The sequence below is a fragment of the Balaenoptera ricei genome, chromosome 9 (genome assembly GCF_028023285.1).
Source record: "Balaenoptera ricei isolate mBalRic1 chromosome 9, mBalRic1.hap2, whole genome shotgun sequence".
NCBI lineage: Eukaryota > Metazoa > Chordata > Mammalia > Artiodactyla > Balaenopteridae > Balaenoptera > Balaenoptera ricei.
Genome location: NC_082647.1, coordinates 51,923,221 through 51,943,429, shown reverse-complemented (window position 1 = coordinate 51,943,429; position 20,209 = coordinate 51,923,221). Strand labels below are relative to the sequence as shown.

General features: G+C 40.7%; 1 protein-coding gene across 5 annotated transcripts in view; it reads right to left on the bottom strand.

The window, feature by feature from the left end:
• The window catches only part of OSBPL3 (oxysterol binding protein like 3), a 205,129-nt gene that overhangs the window by 51,417 nt on the left and 133,503 nt on the right, over nt 1-20,209 (bottom strand). For all 5 annotated transcript variants that reach the window (XM_059933761.1, XM_059933759.1, XM_059933758.1 and 2 more), the window contains 9 exons: nt 18,828-18,944; nt 18,323-18,376; nt 16,666-16,779; nt 13,697-13,864; nt 12,985-13,108; nt 11,102-11,205; nt 10,807-10,899; nt 9,593-9,749; nt 1,938-2,068 (listed from right to left, as the gene is read on the bottom strand). In XM_059933761.1, coding sequence (XP_059789744.1) covers nt 1,938-2,068; nt 9,593-9,749; nt 10,807-10,899; nt 11,102-11,205; nt 12,985-13,108; nt 13,697-13,864; nt 16,666-16,779; nt 18,323-18,376; nt 18,828-18,944 — 1,062 coding nt within the window. The remainder of the gene's footprint in view (nt 1-1,937; nt 2,069-9,592; nt 9,750-10,806; nt 10,900-11,101; nt 11,206-12,984; nt 13,109-13,696; nt 13,865-16,665; nt 16,780-18,322; nt 18,377-18,827; nt 18,945-20,209) is intronic.

Below are 20,209 nucleotides of genomic sequence, written 5' to 3'. Positions count from 1 at the left end.
AGGGAGAGCTCCTTAGAGAAGGTAATGACTCTGGACTAGGACACCATGGCCAGGTGGGTCTCATGGCCTCTACCAGACCAGCAGATTAACAAAATGAGGCCAGACCTCCACAGGAGGAGGGCAGGGGACAGGAAGACCACAGTGAAAAGGACTTTGGGGAGCCCATCAGAGGTACCTTCTAAGTGCACTAAAGGCCAACCTACTGGGAACAATAAGAAACGCTTTTACCACTAAAAAATAAACTTAAAAAAAAAAAAAAAAGAAAAAAACCACCCTGCTTCCCTCAAACCAAAGCAGCACCCAGTGTGTGGCTGGCTGTCCAATACAATCCAAAAGGGGCATTTCTATCTCTGGGTCTACAACATTAAGAATCTAAACATGGAGTAAATCTATGTTATTTTTTATTTCTTTCAAAGATAACATACTGGAAATATTCAACTGAGCGAATATTCCTTAAGTATCTTACAATGACAGTATGTACCACTGGTAATGTATTTACCATTAACGTTACACCAAAAGCATTGCTTTACTTTTCTCAGTAATATGATGAGTAGAAAACATGGGTGGGTATTTTCTAGTTCTCTCACTGCCTGAATTAGCTTCTGAAAACAAAATCCTAAAATTCATCTCCCCTACCTGACCCTACATAGAAAGTTCAGTATTGCTTCAGATGGTAATTTCACATGTGTGCACACACTCTCTCTCTTTTCACAATAAGGGTTCCACATACAAGCAAAGAGTAGGAGCAAATGAGTATGTTCTTTTAAAAGTTCTCCAGCTTTTTGACAGATACAGAGATAACAGCCAGACATTGTCAGCTATTCAAAACAGAGTTCTAGGATATTGCACTTCAATGGAGTCCAGCTCTTCTGAGGAATAAACTGGAATCGATGAAAAAAAAGGAGAGAGAGTGAATGACAGGACGGCTTACTGAAAGACATTTGAGGCTTGGCAGTGATTTTTCTGTTGTTATGAAGGCACAATGATTGCCTGACACTCCTCATGACTCATCTCTTTGTGCCCATGGTGGGAGCATGGGAGCTGAACGTTTGTACTATCAAATCAAATCACTTTTCTGTCTTTGAAAGAGACGTGGTATAAACAGGTAGATAGGATCAATGCTGGGCAGCAGAGAAGAGTGTGAATTCAACATTTCACTCTGTTGCCTGTACCTGTCAATTTGGAAAGTCAATCTAAGCTTGTGAAGTCTTAGGTATGGAAATCTGCAAACTGTCAGACTTTGTAAGCATTAACAAACACATGTCTGTAAAACAAACATATAATGGGAGCTTCCCTGGTGGCGCAGTGGTTAAGAATCCGCCTGCCAATGCAGGGGGGACCGGTTCAAGCCCTGGTCGGTGAAGATCCCACATGCCGCAGAGCAACTAAGCCCTGTGCCACAACTGCTGAGCCTGTGCTCTAGAGCCCACAAGCCACAATTACTGAAGCCCGTGCACCTAGAGCCCATGCTCCGCAACGAGAGAAGCCACCGCAATGGGAAGCCCGCGCACCGCAACGAAGAGTAGCCCCCGTTCGCCGCAACTGGAGAGAAGCCCGCGCGCAGCAACAAAGACCCAGCGCAGCCAAAAATAAATAAGTAAATAAATAAATTTAAAACAAAAACGAAAACATATAACAAAAGCTTTACAGAAACAGAAAACTCAAGATAAATAGGAGGAAACCAAACAGAGTATCTAATGCTCAGTGAAATATTAGCAACTAAGATTTCGAGTAGGCTCAGCTTTGGTGTTTAGAATAAGCAGATCTGATGAAAGGTTAGAATGTAATTTGGATAATGTGTTTAGTTTTCTCATGAATTTTCAACACAACCTTGGAAATCATGAATTTTCAACATAACCATGGCAATGGAAAATATAAAAAGTTCAGGAGCCTGGACACACTGTCAGGCATTTCCATGACACAGACGTGTAACTTACAGATGACAGGGCGTGCTTCAGACCAAGGACCTGGGCAGAGGCGGAGACGGAGACATCCTCCTCCATCAGCTGCTTCAGTTTCTCTCTCTCCGTTAATATGGTATTAAAAGCCGACCTTAAAGTGAAGTAGACTATAAAGATATAATCATTACAAAAAGGAATAAAAGAAGAGTCATAATTAAAAACAAGATATAGAGAGATGTATTTCTTATAAAAGAACTTAGAAAAGCAACAGCCATGAATATTTTGCGTCCAGCAAATGTGTACCTATATTGACTTTAAAAAATACATCTGAAATGTAATACCAAGAGTGAACCCTAATGTAAACCATGCACTCAGGGTGATAATGATGTTTCAATGTAGGTTTATTGATGGTTAACTAATGGACCACTGTGGTGGGATGTTGATAATGGGGGAGGTTATGTATGTATGTCTGGGGGAGTGGGTATGGGAACACTATACTTCTTGTTCAATTTGCTATGAACCTAAAACTACTCTAAAGAATAAGGTCTATTAAAAATTTGAAAATCACACATATTTGTCAATTCCAAAGTCCCTATCCACTATAAAATTCCATGATTTTATGACCTGTCACCAAGATATTTTGACACTTGAAAGGACTATACTTCTCAATTATCAACATTTAGTTTTGTTTGTACCTCCAAAGACTGGAAATGTTTGAAAATAGAACTTATTGGTTGTCAGAAGGAAAATGGTAACGATGCAGAGGAGAAACTAGACAGCACCTTAACTAGGTGTCCAAAATTAATCACTAGTGAGAGTCAGATGGACTTCGTGTACCTTGGGACTTTGTGTGATACCCTGAAAAAGACACACTATTGTGTTTTTGTTGTACACAAGCCAGAGATAGGCCATCTGAATCTGCTCAGGAGGAAACATCAGACAACCCCAAAATGAGGACCATCCTATTTTTTCAAATTGGCCTGTATTCTTCAAAAGTGTCAATTTCATCAGAGAGAAAGACAGACTCAGGAACTGTTCCTAATTATAGGAGACTAAAGAGGCGTGATAACTAAATGCACTCTATGACCACGGACTAGAGCCTGTACTGAAGGGGAAAAGAGCTATTAAGAGATGTTATTTGGATAATTGACAACATTTGAATATGGAAGGCAGAATAGGTAAAAGTACTGTTTCAATGCTAAAATTCCTGAATTTCATAACTAAACTGTGGTTGAGTAACAGAATATCCCTATTCTTAGGAAATATACGCTATAGCATAAAGGCATAAAAAAAGACATGATGTTTGATTCCTATTCTCACATGGATGAGAAAAAATAAATGCACACACATCTGCATGTATGTGTGTGTATATATATATATATATATATATATATATATATATATATATATATATATCTGTGTGTGTGTGTGTGTGTGTGTGTGTGTGTGTGTAGAAAGAAAGAGATAAATGCAGCACAATATTAAAAATGGTGAATTTGGGTAAAAGACATATGAGAGTTCTTTGTATTATTCTTGCAACTTGTCTATAAGTTTAAAATTATTTCCAAAAAGGTGTTACCTACCCTCTTCCTTGTTAGTCCTTCCAGCTGCCTGACCCAGAATTCCCCACCTCTCAACGTGGCATTCCACAATTGGTTCACTTTAGTGAGCATTCAGGTACAATGAGAGCTCAGTGTTATTAGGCACTCAGGTGCCTGAAGTGAAGTTTTAAAAACCCTTATTAGGTACAGCAAAAAATTCACCAAGTTTTGATCACATAATGTACAAGTTGCCTCCTAGGGACAAGGCAACTGTCATCCGAATTACTGATCATGGAAATCACGTGTGAATATTTCCAATCTCCTTCATTCTATTTTGTTTTAGAAAGGCAGGAAGAAGGAAGAGGCTGAGACATACTTCTACTCCAATGGCCTGGCATAATACTGAACTGCCTGGCGCTGCACTTTTTGAGGTATTGTTATTCCAGAGTGGCCGATTCAGTATCACAGAAACTAAATATGCATGACTGAATTACTCCCTTCATCCCACAGCCACGCAGAGAACTGAACCTCTCTCGGTAGGCTGTCCCTAACTTGTCTGAGGTTGTGGTGTTAAGCCATAGACTTAGAGCATCTTCACAAAATCACAGGACAAATAAGTAATTTGTTTAAATGCACACACAAATTATGGTGCTTCTGTCGACAGAAGACGGGGTAAAGGGTCAATAGGTACTGAATTTTCTAATAGTGTCTATGGAACATGCTTAGCTCTTTGATTTAAACAATTCAATTGAGCACAATAACAGAGCTACCAATAGTGTGAGTTCCCACATCAGCCCTGGATTCTTCCCAGCTCCATCACTTACTCACTGCAGGACTTCGGACAAGTATATTATGTACCTGGACCCCAGTTTCCTCACTTGTAAATAGGGATAATAATAGCATTTACTTCATAAGATCGTTATGGGGATTAAATCAGATAATGTAGGTAAAGCACTTAACCCAATGCATCGCATATAATAAATAATAAATGCTACTGCAATAATAATAGTGGTGGTGATGAAACAAACATACGAGGCTGAAAGTGGTGATGACTGCAGTCTTTTGAAATATGGGCAGCAGTTTTAGGATACTTGAGTCTCTTGCTGGAACATCATTTATAAATAAATGCACACAGGGTAGAAGTTCTATGAATGAGAGATTGACTAGAAGCAGTGGAAGCTCTCACCCGGAAAGCAACAAGCCCTGTGGTTAACTCACTCACTGCATTTTAGGTCCTATTAGATAGGCACCCCTACCCCTTGCAACTCCACGGGATACCCATGCCCATCTGAGTGGGTCCCTGGGGAAACACCTCGTCACTGTTATTTTTTGGTAAGTTTACTTAGTATCTTACTACAATTCTTTTCTTAATTGAGGTATAACTGACATACAATATTATACTGGTTTCAGGTATACAACATAATGATTCAATACTTGTATACATTTGGAAATGATCACCACAATAAGTATAGTTAACATCTGTCACTTTACATAGTTAAAAAAAAATTTTTTTTCATTGTCATGTTTATTGCTCTAAATTAAACAGATATGGCACTCAGCTGGCTGCCACTTTACCAAATCAATTCCCTTGGCTTTCAGATGGCCTGCAGGAAAGCAAGGCATTCAACCAAACTAGAAGATTACTATTACTATTTGTAAATGAAGATTTCTCTCACTGCAAAGATTTTCCACAGGTTGCAGGAGATGTATCCCTAAAACCTCACTTTTTTCCCTTCCAAGGCAGAATGTGAATATCCACTTCCATCTGGAGTACCCTGACCCCAGTCCTATACTAGTCCTTGCTTTCCCATCCTAAATCTGCTCACCAAATATGGTAATTTTTGCTTGTGTTACTAATAGACCACTCTCTCACAAAATCTCCTTGTAACAAGAAGCAGCAGCATGATTTCTGTTCAGTGGAAAACAATTAATCATAGAAGATAATTACAGAATTTGAGAGGCCGAAGAGTCAGGACAACTATTTTAGGACACTTAACAAATGAGGCAACTGAGGCCCAGAGAAGTTAATCAATGAGGTGAAAGTCCCACAGCTAGTCATAACAGAGGTGGCCTAGTTGAATGCAAGTTTTCTGACTTAGCTTGTATAGAGGGTTAGCTCCAAAAAGGCTTATTATTTACAATGTTTGCTGACATATGTTTCCAGGAACTTTAGTTCCAGAGTGATAATAGCTGATAGCAGTTTGGGGAAGAGGGAGGAGATTTTCCATAACAACGTTGAAAATTTAAAAATCATTAAGTTAAACAAAGCTAACAGGCTTCTCTGCTGCAGGACTTCTCAGGGCCTTTAATATATATATATATTTTTTTAAAGGGGCCTTTAATATTTACTGCTTCTTGTGTAAATGCAAAGCAGACTATAGTCAGCAGTGTTTTCCAAACATTTTAAATCATGGAATTCTTCTGTTTTTTAAAGTGTTGTATGGGCAAAGTGTTCCATGAAACACATTTTGGGATATGTAAAAGCTAATATATGTAAGGCAAATTACTTATGACTTTTAGACTTTAGTACATTTTGTCCTCTGTTTGCTTATATGTATGTCAACATAGACACAAAGCCAGACACATGAACCGATGAGAATTAGTTCAGTGATACACCATAAAAATCAAATTTATAGTCTAAAATATATAACAAAGACTTTTTAGGATGGGTGTATATTAGTTGCCTACCATTTGATCCAATTTCTATGAGACAGGGAGAATTCAGATGCATTTAACAAGCTGAAGAAAAAGTAGGTAATATAAGACTATTTACAACAACAGTGGAATTCTTGCCTTGAGCTCAGCTGCTCTGAAGTCAATAGAGCAATAGATCTATTGGTCAACAGATTAGTGATGCAGTTAAGAAAGTACAATAAAAACTGTCAGTAACAAAACCACGCTTACAAAGGAAGAAAAGTCAAGATGCTTCAAAAGTCTGAATGAAAGTGAGAAAGCAGGCAAGGTCACAGGACACAGGGAGAACCTGAGAACTGTCTTCATTTCATGAGGCCTCTGAGTTACAGCCTCTGTAAAAGGGACTCCCCGACATCTTGCAGTCTCTGCAAGTACGCTCTAAAACCACAGGAATGAAACAAAGCTTGCTGGGCTCCCTGTGGAATTCACTGTTCGCAAGCCCGTGGGGCGTGGGCTATAGTTGAATAGGTGTTCCTGGACTTTTCTCTGAGCACAGATCTTGACCTAGTCTAGGTATGCGGCAGCCCTGCAGCCAGCTGGTTTTCACAAAGCCCGAAAGGCAGAACAGCTGGCTGAGGCCCGTTATAAACCTTGCACCAGGTCAGGCCCTCTGCAGGAGGACAGGATCAGGGGATCAACTCAATATAGCAAACTCTGTCCTTCTGAGGAAGCAGCTTCTTCAAGGCAGGTAAAATCAGGATAGTTCCCTTCTGCAGGGAGGCACTATCTTCTCATTTTTAAAAAGACAGTGCATATTATTAAAAAGTAATGGCACTGTATAGGAATTTCCTCCCACAAAACCTAAAATGAAACAACCTAATTACAAGTGGGTACCTTTAATACTAGAGAACCACACTGGGGTGTGTGAAGATCTTTAAAGGGGTGGGGCAGGTAATTCTTCCCATTTTACAGATGAGTTGTACTGCCAAACATGGACAAGGTTCTAACGGTCACTTGGACAAGAGTTGGAGGTAAGAATCTGTAAAGAGAATACAATGGTTTCCTCATAACCAACGTGTTTTATGTTAAGTCTGTAGGGTTAGGGAAAAGAGCCAAAGGAATCAGTGATGTAAAGGAAGGAAAATGCAGGGTGACGAGAGAAGAGCAAAATAGGAAATGTCTTCTCTCCTCCCACTTCAAGTACTGCCCTCCCATTTAAAAATTTTTAACTCATTTTCTCCTTTAAAAAATGATAAATCTATGGTACTTTTTTTAAAAAAGCAGAATAAGTACTCCTAGTCTCCATCACTAAAATGCTGGTATGTATCCTCTCAGACTTTTTTAATATGTCTATATATGCCAGATTTATATAGTTTATTTTTTCCCAAAAAAAAAAATGGGATCATACCTTATATTTTTTGCTCAATATGTTGTGTCAATCTTCCAATACCTATAAAAATAAAAATAACCCTGGCTACCCCATCTGTAAGGGCAGTGAGACACCAGGTGGGGAGCACAGACTCTGGGGTCAGGCAGGTTAGGATTCAAGTCTCAGGTTGGCTACTTTCTACCATGTGACCCTCACGAAGTTCTCTGGCTTCTCTAAGCCTCAGGTTTCTTACGCGTGTACAGATAAGAGGTTACAGTCATATGTACTCTGCGGGTTGCTGCTAGAATTCAATGAAATACTGCATGTTAAGTGCTTATTAGCAAATACCTGATATGACACTGTGTTCGATATAAGGCAGATATTATTATTGTAGCTGTTAAGTATTCTAGTATATGATTACATTGCATTTTAAAAATCCAATCCCTCTACTGTCAGGCATTCAGGTTATTTCTAATTTTTTTTTTTAAACTTTCTATTGTGAAATTTTTATAGACTCACAGGAAGTTACAAGAACAGTACAGAGAAGCCCTGGGTGCCCTACATCCAGTTTCCCATGGTGGTAACGTCTTACATAACTTTGGTACAACATCAAACCTGGGAAATTAACATTGGTATAACCTACAGCTCTTACTCAGATTTCACCGGTTTGACAGGCTCTCACTTGTGAATATGTGTACACGTATGGTGGTCAATGCAATTTTATTGTATGTCTAGATTCGTGGACCCACCACTAGAATCAGGATATAGAGCTTTCCATCACTACCCAGATTCCTTTTACTACCCCTTTATAATCATACTTTCCCTCCTCCTTGTCCCTGACCCCTGGCAACCACTAATCATTTCTCCATCTCTATGCTTGTATCACTACAGAGGTGTTCAATCATACACTATGACAACTTTTGAGACTGGCTATTTTAGGTCAATATGATGCCCTTGAGATCCCCTCCACTGTGGCGTGTATCCACAGTTCATTCCTTTTTACTGCTGAGTAGTGTTCCACCGCATGGATGCACCACCTTTTGTTTAACCATTCATCTGTTGAAGGACATTTGGGTTGTTCCAGTCTTTGGCTGATACAAATAAACCTGCTCTGAACAGTTGTGTATAGGATTTTGTGTGGACTTAAGTTTACATTTCTCTGGGATAAATGCCCAGGAATGTGAATGTTGGGTTGTACGGTAAGTACATGTTTGGTTTTATATAAAGCTGCCAAACTCTTGTCCAGAGTGAGTGTACCATCTTGCATTGCCACCAGCAATGGAAGAGAGATCCAGTTTCTCTGGATCCTTACCAGCTGTCAGTTTTTAAAAAAATTTTAGCTATTCTAATAGGTGCATTGTAATGTCTCACCATGCTTTTTTTTTTTTTTTAATTAATTAATTAATTAATTAATGGCTGTGTTGGGTCTTCGTTTCTGTGCGAGGGCTTTCTCTAGTTGTGGCAAGCGGGGACCACTCTTCATCGCAGTGCGCAGGCCTCTCACTATCGTGGCCTCTCTTGTTGCGGAGCACAGGCTCCAGATGCGCAGGCTCAGTAACTGTGGCTCACGGGTCCAATTGCTCCGCGGCATGTGGGATCTTCCCAGACCAGGGCTCGAACCTGTGTCCCCTGCATTGGCAGGCAGACCCTCAACCACTGCGCCACCAGGGAAGCCCCTCACCATGCTTTTGATTTGCATTTTCCTAATGATGTTGAAAATCTATTTCTAATTTTTGATATGATAGACAATGCTACGATGGATATCTTTGGATAATTTTTAAATTAATTGCTATGAATGAATTCTTCAAAGTGGAATTGCTGGATAGGCAGACTTTTTAAAAAGTTGAAACATGATGTCACATGCCCTCCAGAGAAGTACCAATTTACACTCTCATCTGCAGCATATAAATTGCTCAGCCTTTAAAGTATACTTAAGGCTCTCACCTTCTCCCCTACAGAGTTAAAAAGAAACTTCTTGCCAATACACTCTGTACTACCAGGGAAATAAAATAAAAATTAGATCGCCCGAAATCCTAATAGAGCAGAAAACGAACCAACTAAGATTCCCCTCTCCAAGGACATCCCACATTCAGACAAACATTTAACATTTTCATCAAACACATTAGGAAGAAAGAAAACTCATTTACCTTTATGGGCAATATGACACAGATCTTCTTGCATTTTAGAAAACTCTGATGAGGTTTCAGAGCCATCGGAATAATTTTTTTCTTCTCCAAAATCTAGTGTTGACAAATTAGGATTGGAGGAATGCAGTCTTACTGGGCCAGAAAAAGGTTTTGGGACCTGAAGTGACACCAAAGGGAGATATTTCTTTTTAGATACGAATCGCTTAGAATATTTACTTGTTTCTAGGACTGGAAAGTACTAAGAAGAAGAACATTCTATAGAAAAGTCTTTCTATTGAGTGATAACATATGAAAACTCAGGAAAACACTTGTCACAGAAACTTTCACTGGCTTCTTGCAAAATAAAAATGGGTGAGAAATCACATTTTCCTTTGGAGGTGATCACAGCATTAAAGCTACAGGTTGAAAATGACAACTAAAGCAGCCGGACTGTTTCTCGTTTATATTCATTTCCTTCCTCCTGGCAATAATCACCCAGGATCTAGGTTGCTAATAGTTAATGGGGTAGATTTAAAAATGTTTTCTTGCACCTGGTGCTTCTACGAAACAAACCTCCTTCTCACATGTTTATACACAAATCACTCTTTGCTTTCAAAGTATTTAAGTTCAACCCATAAAGTGCTGTGAACCAGAGTTATTAATATATAAGAGTATAACAGTTTCTGTAAGTTTCTGATTTATTTTGACCCTGACAATGCTGCAATTTAATATGCAATGGCTGAGCTGCAAATCATGGCTTCTGGCTTAGCCGCGCATTGGGAAAAGTCAGCGGCTAGTGTTATGCAGTGAACTTCTGATGGGGGATTGGAAGGTTGGAGACAAGAGGCAAGAGAGAGTCTGTACAATGTGCTGCTCCCAGAGACTCCAGCCAGTGGGCTCAGAGGGATGGTGAGTCCACTGAGTTGCAGCAGAAGAGGTGAGTCAGAGCACACAGCAGCCACAAATCAAGGCACACACCGAAGCAGGGAAGAGAGCAGGCAGGCTAAGCATTAAAGAAGGGGAAACCAAAACCCTTTACCCAATATTCATTACATGCTTATTCTAGTATTCAGAAAATCTTCCAGGAGATCTAAGTGACTGAATTCCTCTCTCTGCACAGGGTATTTGAGAGAATAACTACAGAATAGTCACTTGTCTATTCTTCTCTTTGAGTCCAAGGAGTCCCCAGCATGTGTCCGTGAGGAAACCAGCCCGTGGAGGGAAGCAAGGGTTACCTGCAGCGTTCCTTTAGCGTCTTTGCCAACAGCTCTGGACCGCCATCTCCTATGTGATCTTTTTTCCTTTTTGGGACTTTCAAAAGCTCCACCCTTTGTTTCAAAACAGGAAAGAGAGCACAGACAGTAAGGTCTACCAAACCAATAGGGAAAGACACACACCAAAGCGACCACCTCCATCCCCTTGAATCTGGCTGAAGCAACCAACAAGACAACGTCCCTGTTAGTGAAAGGCTGGGAGGAGAGAGGAAAGCGGAAGAGTGCCAGAATGAAACAGAAGCGGGATCTGGCTAACCTGGATGACGTTGATAGCCGGAGCCGAATATGTCCGATGCAGGACGTCCATACTTTGCAGGAGCTGGCTCATCTCCACCAGGCAGGCTTGACAGTGTGCCAGGTCTGTGGGAGAAAAGCAAGAGGAGGAGTCAAACACACTTATCTTGCATTCAAGCTTCCCTATGCTAGTGCCAGCTACTTTTCTCATTTATCTCTATTTGCTTTTACATCTTACAAGGATAGGAAACTTCACTTCCCTTCTTACAAGAGAGGCAGTAGACCACTGTGGTTAAGGGCAAACATCTGGAGAACCACGTTGCCGCAGTTTGAATGTGCTTAACGGACTGTGAATCTTGGGCAAATTACATAACTTCTCTGTGTCTCAGTTTCCTCATCTGGAAAACGGGGGTAATTATATACCTATCTCACAGGATAGTTGAGTTAAAAATGAGTTGATAAATGCAGAGTACTTTTAGAGTACCCAGCGTATGGTAAGCACTAAATCAATCAGTCTTCGTCATCACCATCATTGTTACTTCTAATCTTTCAGGAACAGGCTGTCACTATCCGACTGTAAGGACCCAACACAAGTTAAATGAATGAAATTAAAATGAAGGGTGTACTGGTCTCTAAGGATAACGTTGTCAATCATGGACCTGCAAGAGGACCATGATGGTCCTCTGCAGATTGACCTGAGAGGACCTACGAGCTTCCTCAGTCCAGTTCCTGGGTCACTAACTCAAAAGCTAGTCCTCAATGTGCTGTGCACTGGATGACGGTGGCTGTTTCTTCAGAGAAATCAAGGTCCAAAAGCCTAAAGACGGCGGCTCTCAAACTTTGGTATCATCAGAATCACCTGGAGAACTTGTTAAATCAGATTGCTGGGCTCCACCCCCAAGTTTCTGATTTAGTCTATCTGAGTTGAAGCTGAGAATTCATATTTCTAATAGGTTCCCAGGCCAGGCCAATGCTGCTGGTCCAGGGAAAACACTTCAGGGAGTACTGTCCCAAAATGTCACTCAGTGAAGCTCATATTTATTGGGACGGCAACACTTATATGGCTCCAGGTGTGATAATATCTGCCTTCAACAGGCAAAAATGCAATTTTCAGGCATCTTTCTCTGATAGTGGTTCTCAATTGTGGCTACACTTTAAAAATCAACTGGTGAAATTTTTTAAATCACCTATGTCCAAGTCCCATCCCCAGGCAATTAAATTAGAACACCCCCAATCCCACTGGTGACTTATTTTTTTTAGTTCCTTGGGTGATTCTTAGCTAATTAAGGGTTGCGAACACAGAGCTTCCATACGGTAAGCGTTCTCAACCCTGGCTCCTTATCAGAATCACTTGAGGAACTGTGGGAAAACTAGTGATGCCAGGGCCCCATCCCACACTAATTTAAAAAGATTCTTTGGGACAGGGGCCTGGGCATGCGTATCCTGCATTTTAAAAGCTCTCTTGGCGATTCTAATGTGCAGCCAGGGTAGAGAACACCTGTTTGGTGGGGATCTCCATTTGGTTCACCCACTCACCTCTGGAACAGTGATTTAAATTCTTGGATGTGCATCAGAAGCATTTTTGGCACTTAAAAAAATATAACGAACTGTGCAGACCCCATCCCTGGATTCTGTGATTTCGTAGGCCATATGGAAATCAGGCATCAGTGCTTAAAGAACAGAAAAGGAAACCTGTCTGCACGCACACCCAGGGGAAGACATAAAACTCTAAAGGAAAGTGCCTTTTGTTGATCACGAGTGCAGACTTCATAAGCAAAATATGACAGGGGATGTAGACCAGTGAAGGGGGAGGATACAAATTCATCTGGGGCCTGAATACCAAACCAGTGTAATCTGAGAGCAGAGGTTTTGACAGAAAGAAGCAGAGGTTTCGAGTCACTCTACCTTTAGAGCATTTTTCCATGTCCTCTGAAGACTGTAACCATAATGGAACTCGAGTCTCACCACCACAAGAAAATGATAAATTGCTTCCGGTTTGAAACGAATTCTGCTTTGATATACTGCTACGCTGTTCCACAGATGACAAAAGCACATTACAAATGAAAACAGAGCTCGGTGGGAACACTTTAGGGTAAAGGATAATCAAGTGGGCTCGTAGCTAATGAAAGCCATCTGCCCATAGTAAGGAAGAAGCTTCTAGCAAAGCACTCCGCTGGAGACCCTGAGACCTCCAGCTATTACCCGCGTGGCCACACCATGCTACGGGCCCCTGATTTCTCCTCCTGTCAAATGATAACCACACTGAAATAATGACACAAATGTTGGGAAAGATTTTGCAATTCTGTATGACTGTAAGTGCACCTCTTGCATGTTACAACCAGAAAGCCAACTGAAGTCAAACCGGTCAAGAGAAAGCTGGAGCTTTCAGGGATATTAAATCCCTCCGTACATGCTGTTCTCCAGTTACACTCTCAGCATTAATAGATGCCCTTCTGGCCCTCGTTCTGACTGAGTGGCCACACAGACTAATGAAATCCCAGCTCAAGCTTACCCTGCTCCTCCCTACAAACCCTTCCTTCCTCAGACACAGCCCCCGAAAGCAGACTCCCGCCGCACAAGCCACCTTCCTTCAGATTCATTATTGGCAAATCATTACCTTCTTACTCGAAATGGTGTCCAAGACCCCAGAACCAGAGTCTGTGACAGTAGATCCTGGGAAAAAGTGATTAACTTCGTGCGGAAACATGGCGATTTCATTCTGACGATACATTCTGTGGTGGCGAAGTTTGGATACCCACTCATCAAAGACTTCCTCTGACTTTACCTAGATTATGTTGGGTTGAAAGGAGACGAGAATGTCAATCACTCTAAGGAACAATTAGTCATCACTAATGAGGTCACTCCTAGCACCTCTTCATGCTGTCATGTGTAGAAATGTGGAAATACCAGTTTATTGACTTCATTTACATTTCTGTAGTCTATGGAACAAGCTGGAGAAGGAGATGGAGAGTAAAAATGGTCTTCATAAACTCTACATTTAGGCATTCTATGAAAGACTCCAATTGTTATGTTATTATTAGGAAATATTAAAGAACAAATAAGCTGAAATTTCTATTTATCCATCTCTTAAAGCAGTTCCAAGTTCTCTTGTCCCAGTTTCTCCTAACCCTACTGAAAATATTAGCACCATTTTAAAAAAAAACTCTTTTATAATTCAGACTTTTCAGATCAATCTTCTCTGAACTGGAATGAATTCCAGTAAATTCTTCCTAAAATATTTAATCTTGTTAATCTTCTCGGACAAAGAATATGTTGCTGAGGAATATATGTTAATGAATGTGAAGGTTACTTAAAAGAACATTTCTCCCACTCTTAGAAAACAAAAATCTGAAAAAGTTTTATCAGTGATTTCCAGGATTTTTCAAACACACATACACAAACTTTTAGCCATTCTCTCCAGGAGTGACTATCAATGTATAATTTCTATGAAGAGTAATGTTTGTATCTAGTAACTTTTATTATAAAGTATTTCAAATGTACATAAAAGTACTAAAAAGAATATAACAAGCACCTATGCACCATAGATATTTCTTAATAGTCAATATTTGTGTGTGTATGATGGTATATTAATATTTTCAAAATGAAAAATGATATCTATATACGAGAACACAGAGACTCATGAAGTGGCAATTTAAAAGACCCCAAAAGGATGTTAACTTCCAAGAAGAAAAATCCAGGTCAATCCAGTTAAAATCTTTACTAATGCTGCTACTGAGAGCAAGGATGTGGAAATAAATGTCAGCAACATCCTTCATTTAGCAAGTGTTCGGTTGGCGTTTATGTTTGTTATGTCATACAGAGTGAAGTAAGTCAGAAAGAGAAAAACAAATACCGTATGCTAACACATATATATGTAATCTAAGAAAAAAAAAAAGGTCATGAAGAACCTAGGGGTAAGACGGGAATAAAGACACAGACCTACGAGAGAATGGACTTGAGGATATGGGGAGGGGGAAGGGTAAGCTGGGACAAAGTGAGAGAGTGGCATGCACATATATACACTACCAAATGTAAAATAGATAGCTAGTGGGAAGCAGCTGCATAGCACAGGGAGATCAGCTGAATGCTTTGTGACCACCTAGAGGGGTGGGATAGGGAGGGTGGGAGGGAGGGAGACGCAAGAGGGAAGAGATATGGGAACATATGTATATGTATAACTGATTCACTTTGTTATAGAGCAGAAACTAACACACCATTGTAAAGCAATTATACTCCAATAAAGATGTTAAAAAAAAAAAAAAAGAAGTACACACAAGACTTAAAACCCCTCCAGGTGCTACTGGATGTGTCGTTTACAGGTAGAAGCAACACCAACAGACTCACATCTATTTGTCGCCTTTAAATTATGTTCTTGAAATGTACTTCATTTCCCAGATGTTGTTAACTGACTGCCCAGGACAGTCAAATCCGTACTATTCCCCAAGCCTAAGCCCCTATGCCTGTGGCTGTAGGTAATTGCACACAGCAGGGCTTCTCACCCTCGGCACATCGACAGGGTGGGCTGGAGACGTCTTTGCCGTGGGGGCAATCAAGCCCATGTATGTGCTAAGCATGTATTTGCCCAAGTACCACGATGAGCTATGGGGAGGACAGGGACACATTAAGATGGGGAGTTCATAATCTCATGCTTTTATTTTCCCAAAGCACAGCCCCCATTCCCAATATTCCAAGTAATTTGTCCAAGTAAGAAAAGACTCAACATTTTCTCAATTAATTTCTAACACTCGGGTACCACCTAATAGTTATATGTAATACATAAACGTATTGAGCTTACTGTGGGTCAGGCATTACGTCAAGTTTTCTACATGCAGCCCTACAAGATGAGCACTGGAACTCCCACTGTCGGGGTGGGAGGGCGGTGAGAAAACTGAGACTTTCAGAGATTAAATAATTTGTCAAAGGCTGAAAGCTAGTAAGTAGCGGCAGTCAAGATCTGAACCAGATCTGTATCTCCAAAGCTCTTGATTCATGCTTTTAACTATCTATACCACCTGCAGGAGAAGGGGCAGAAGAGGGTAGTTAAGCAGCTTTCAGAGATACTATTTGGAGACCCATCCTTTAGAGGAAAAATTTTGGACATCATTGTGGTATGAGAATTTTAATGGAATCCCTATAAAATTAGTCAAAGTTATAAGATGGGGCCTCTCAGACTAAAGATCATATTTTACTTCAGGAAACATTTTAACCTATGGTAAATGGTTCTTCACTAAAGATGGTACTGCCTGGGGGTAGAGGGGGTTTGTATTTGGAAACATGAAGTTTTCTGTTTTTTGTTTTTTTGTCACTGATGTCACAATCACAAGGGAGGGGGGGATTTAGGGGATAAGAGACAAGGAGGCTAAACGTTCAGCAGCGTAAGAGACAGTCCTACACAACGAAGAACTGTCCCAATCCAGATATCAATAGATGTATCCTTAGAAATACTTTCATAATGAAGATCTTCTACATGTTGGCTGGATGTTTTGAAATTCAAAAGGCATCACCAACGGTACTATAACTGACAATCCCTTCACAACATAAAGGAACTCTGTGCAACAGGAGACAGCATCTGGGAAGCAGTGTCACCTTCAGGTGGTAAATGTGCTCCTCGGTGTCCAGATCTATGCACTTTGACGACTTCTTCACAGACATCACCGAGAGCCCGACATCAATGCAACCATGCAGCTTCTCTCTCTCTATCTGCAGAGGCACAAAGGGGGCCCCTTGAGAACCACGGTGTTAAAAACCATCGGAACATCTTTAACACTCTTTCCCTCTACCCACCCCCTTCCACACCCACTAACTGTAAACACAATAACTACGCTTCTCCAGTACTTAGCGTGAACTAGCACGGAGCTTAGTGCTATACACACATCATCCTATTTAACCTGTGAGGGAGGAAACATCTCCCCTTTTACAGACGGGATACTGAATTACAGAGGGTTAATTAAGTAACAAGCAGTTTGCACATTGCTAAGTGAGGAAGCAGGAAGGTGAGGAAACTAGAAAGTTAGCCCCATGACTCCTATGACAGTGAATTCACCCGTTAACTTCACCGCCTCCTGCAGAAATAGTTTCCGGTGTCTAAATTCATTTGGAAGTGACTTAAAAAGAGGAGTAAGTTTGTTTTCTACATCTGTGACTCCATTTGTTTGGTAAATAGGTTCATTTGTACCATTTTTTAGATTTCACATATAAGCGATATCATATGATAGTTGTCTTTGTCTGACTTACTTCACTCAATATGACAATCTCTAGGTCCATCCATGTAGCTGCAAATCGCATTATTTCATTCTTTTTGATGGCTGAGTAATATGGTTACCAAAGGGGAAGGGGGGGATAAATTGGGAGACTGGGATTGACATATACACACTACTATATAAAATAGATGACTAATAAGAACCTACTGTATAGCACAGGGAACTCTACTCAATACTCTGTAATGATCTGTATGGGAATGGAATCTAAAAAAGAGTGGATATATGTATAACTGATTCACTTTGCTGTACAGCAGAAACTAACACAACATTATAAATCAACTATAATCCAATAAAAATTAATTTAAAAATTTCTTTAAAAGCTGAAGAAACCAAAAAAAAAATTTAAAAATAAAAATAAAAAGAGGAGTAAGGAAGCTAATACAGGCCACTGTGGGTCAGGCACTATGGCACGTTTCTGCATTCACCCCAAAAGGTGAGCACCGTGAGAGAGGCGAAGAGAGGAAGACGGGAGGAGAGAAGTGCTGGGTGAGAGAGGAACCCCTACGAGGGCAGGACCAGCAGTCATTCCGAGTCCTCAAGGGCTGTCTGCCTGGTGTCCACACACAGGGGAACCTCCCGTCACCTCCACCAAGGGCCTTCTCCAGTAAACCCCTCAGTCCCCATAACAGTGGGAGGGACATGCTCTCTGTTTCGTTCCTGTTACCTCACTGTGAAGAGGTCTCCCCCACCCAGAGAACCCCACAGCACAACCCTAAGACCAGAACCCATGCCTGGATACCCAGTAGGGTGTTGATAGGGGCTCCTGCACCTCTACTTGGTGGGTGAACTGAGCCCACCCAGAACCCAGAGCAGGGACAGTGGGCAGCAGGCACCTCTGTTCCCTGAGAGGGAACCGCCACCCCTCCCTGATTTCCAGTTGAGGGAAAAGTAATTCCCAAATATGCACAATCTCATCCATGAGCTGACAACCACTAGGCCTTTAGAATTCTTCAACAGCATACTGGATTAACAAGACGACTTACATCACTTTGGTTCTTGGCATATTTCAAGATTCCTTTGTCCAGATAGAAGAATCTCTGTGGGGAATAAAGAAGAATTCATTAAGACATTCCCGGGACTTCCCTGGTGGTGCAGTGGTTAAGAATCCGCCTGCCAATGCAGGGGACACGGTTTTGATCCCTGGTCTGGGAAGATCCCACATGCCGCGGAGCAACTAAGCCCGTGCACCACAACTACTGAAGCCCGCGAGCCTAGAGCCCGTGCTCCGCAACAAGAGAAGCCACTGCAATGAGAAGCCCGCGCACCGCAACAAAGAGTAGCCCTCGCTTGCCGCAACTAGAGAAAGCCCGTGCGAAGCAACAAAGCCCCAACGCAGCCAAAAAGAAATTTAAAAAAAAAGACATTCCATTTAAACATCCTTCTCTTGGTCTCCATGCTCAACTTCAAATTAAATATAAGTGCCTAAGAACCGGGTCCTGAGTGGGGAGTGTAGGTGCAAACGAAGGTGCGTCCCAGGCCAGTTCTTACCTTGTGCCAGCCTTTCAAGGGCCATTTCCTTTTTTTCAGCAAAAATCCTTTCTGAATTGGTGGCTCCTGGGTGTAATTCATCTCTCCCCTCAGTCCTTCCACCACTTCCCAGCTGTCCTGTTCCAACAAAAGAGTTCAGGCTCAATGGCTATCTTTAAAAACAATAGTAATGTTAAGAAGCACTCAATCCCATCAGTAAATCCATCCAAGATGATGAGATTGGCTGGGTGTGTGGGGGAGAAGAAATTCAAATTTAATTTATGTACAGTTCTTTGACTTTACAGATTTAATGCTATAATTTAGTGGCATCAAATATTTTGTTGTTGTTTTTGAAAAGCTCTCTCTCAGAAGGGAATGTCTGTCTTTTTTGGTGCTTGAACCTTGACAACCACAGCTAAAGGTAAAGACTTTCCTGTAAGTTCTATTTTTGTTCCATTTGACATCATCAGTAATTTTCACTCACCACTAGACTTCAGTCTGAATTTGAACCCAAAGCTACAGACATCAGGATGGAGGCTAGGCAGGAGGGGTAGGGGTGGCTGGGAAAATTGGCTGAAAAGTGTGGGACTGCATGCAAGTTGGTAAACACAACACGTTGGTCGAAATGATGATTTAGTCACACTACCTCCAAATTCTAGGTATTTAAATGTTGGAAATCTTGAAGCATCAAAAACGTGGTTCTGCAACAAGTATTTTCATCCTCTTTCCCCAGAAGTTTTGTTTTCTCCTCCTTTCTTTTGTTTCACAAACTTTGGTGGGGGGAGGGTGCAATTATTCCTCTACTAAGCTGTTTACAATTTTGATGTACAAGTAGTTATTACTATAAATCTTCCACTGTTAGCTATTTGGGTTATTTCAAGTAATTGACTAGAAAAGAATTTTAAAAGGAATACTAAAGAAAAACACTAAAAATTTACTTTTTAAATGCTTGAAAATGCACATACCATTGCAAAATTACCCCCGGATAGACCGAAACTGGCAACACTTCAGTGGTTTTTATTATTATTATTTTTACATTTTTTGTTGGGATATAACATACATGAAATGCACAAATCTTAAGACTAACTTGAAGAATTTATATACCTATACCTACCATCCAGATCAGAGAGAAAACATTTCCAACACAGGATAAATAAGTTTTGACAAACATGTCTTTCCCCTCCTCAGGTGTACTGAGATATTACTGGCAAATAACATACATAAGCTTAAGATGTACAATGTGATGATCTGATACACCTCTATTCCCTCACAGAATATACTATTTTTTTGTGTGTGATGATAACATTTAAGATCTACTCTCTTACCAGCTTTCAAGTATATAACATTGTTAATTATAGTCACCATGCTATACATTAGATCCCCAGAGCTTATTCATCTTACAG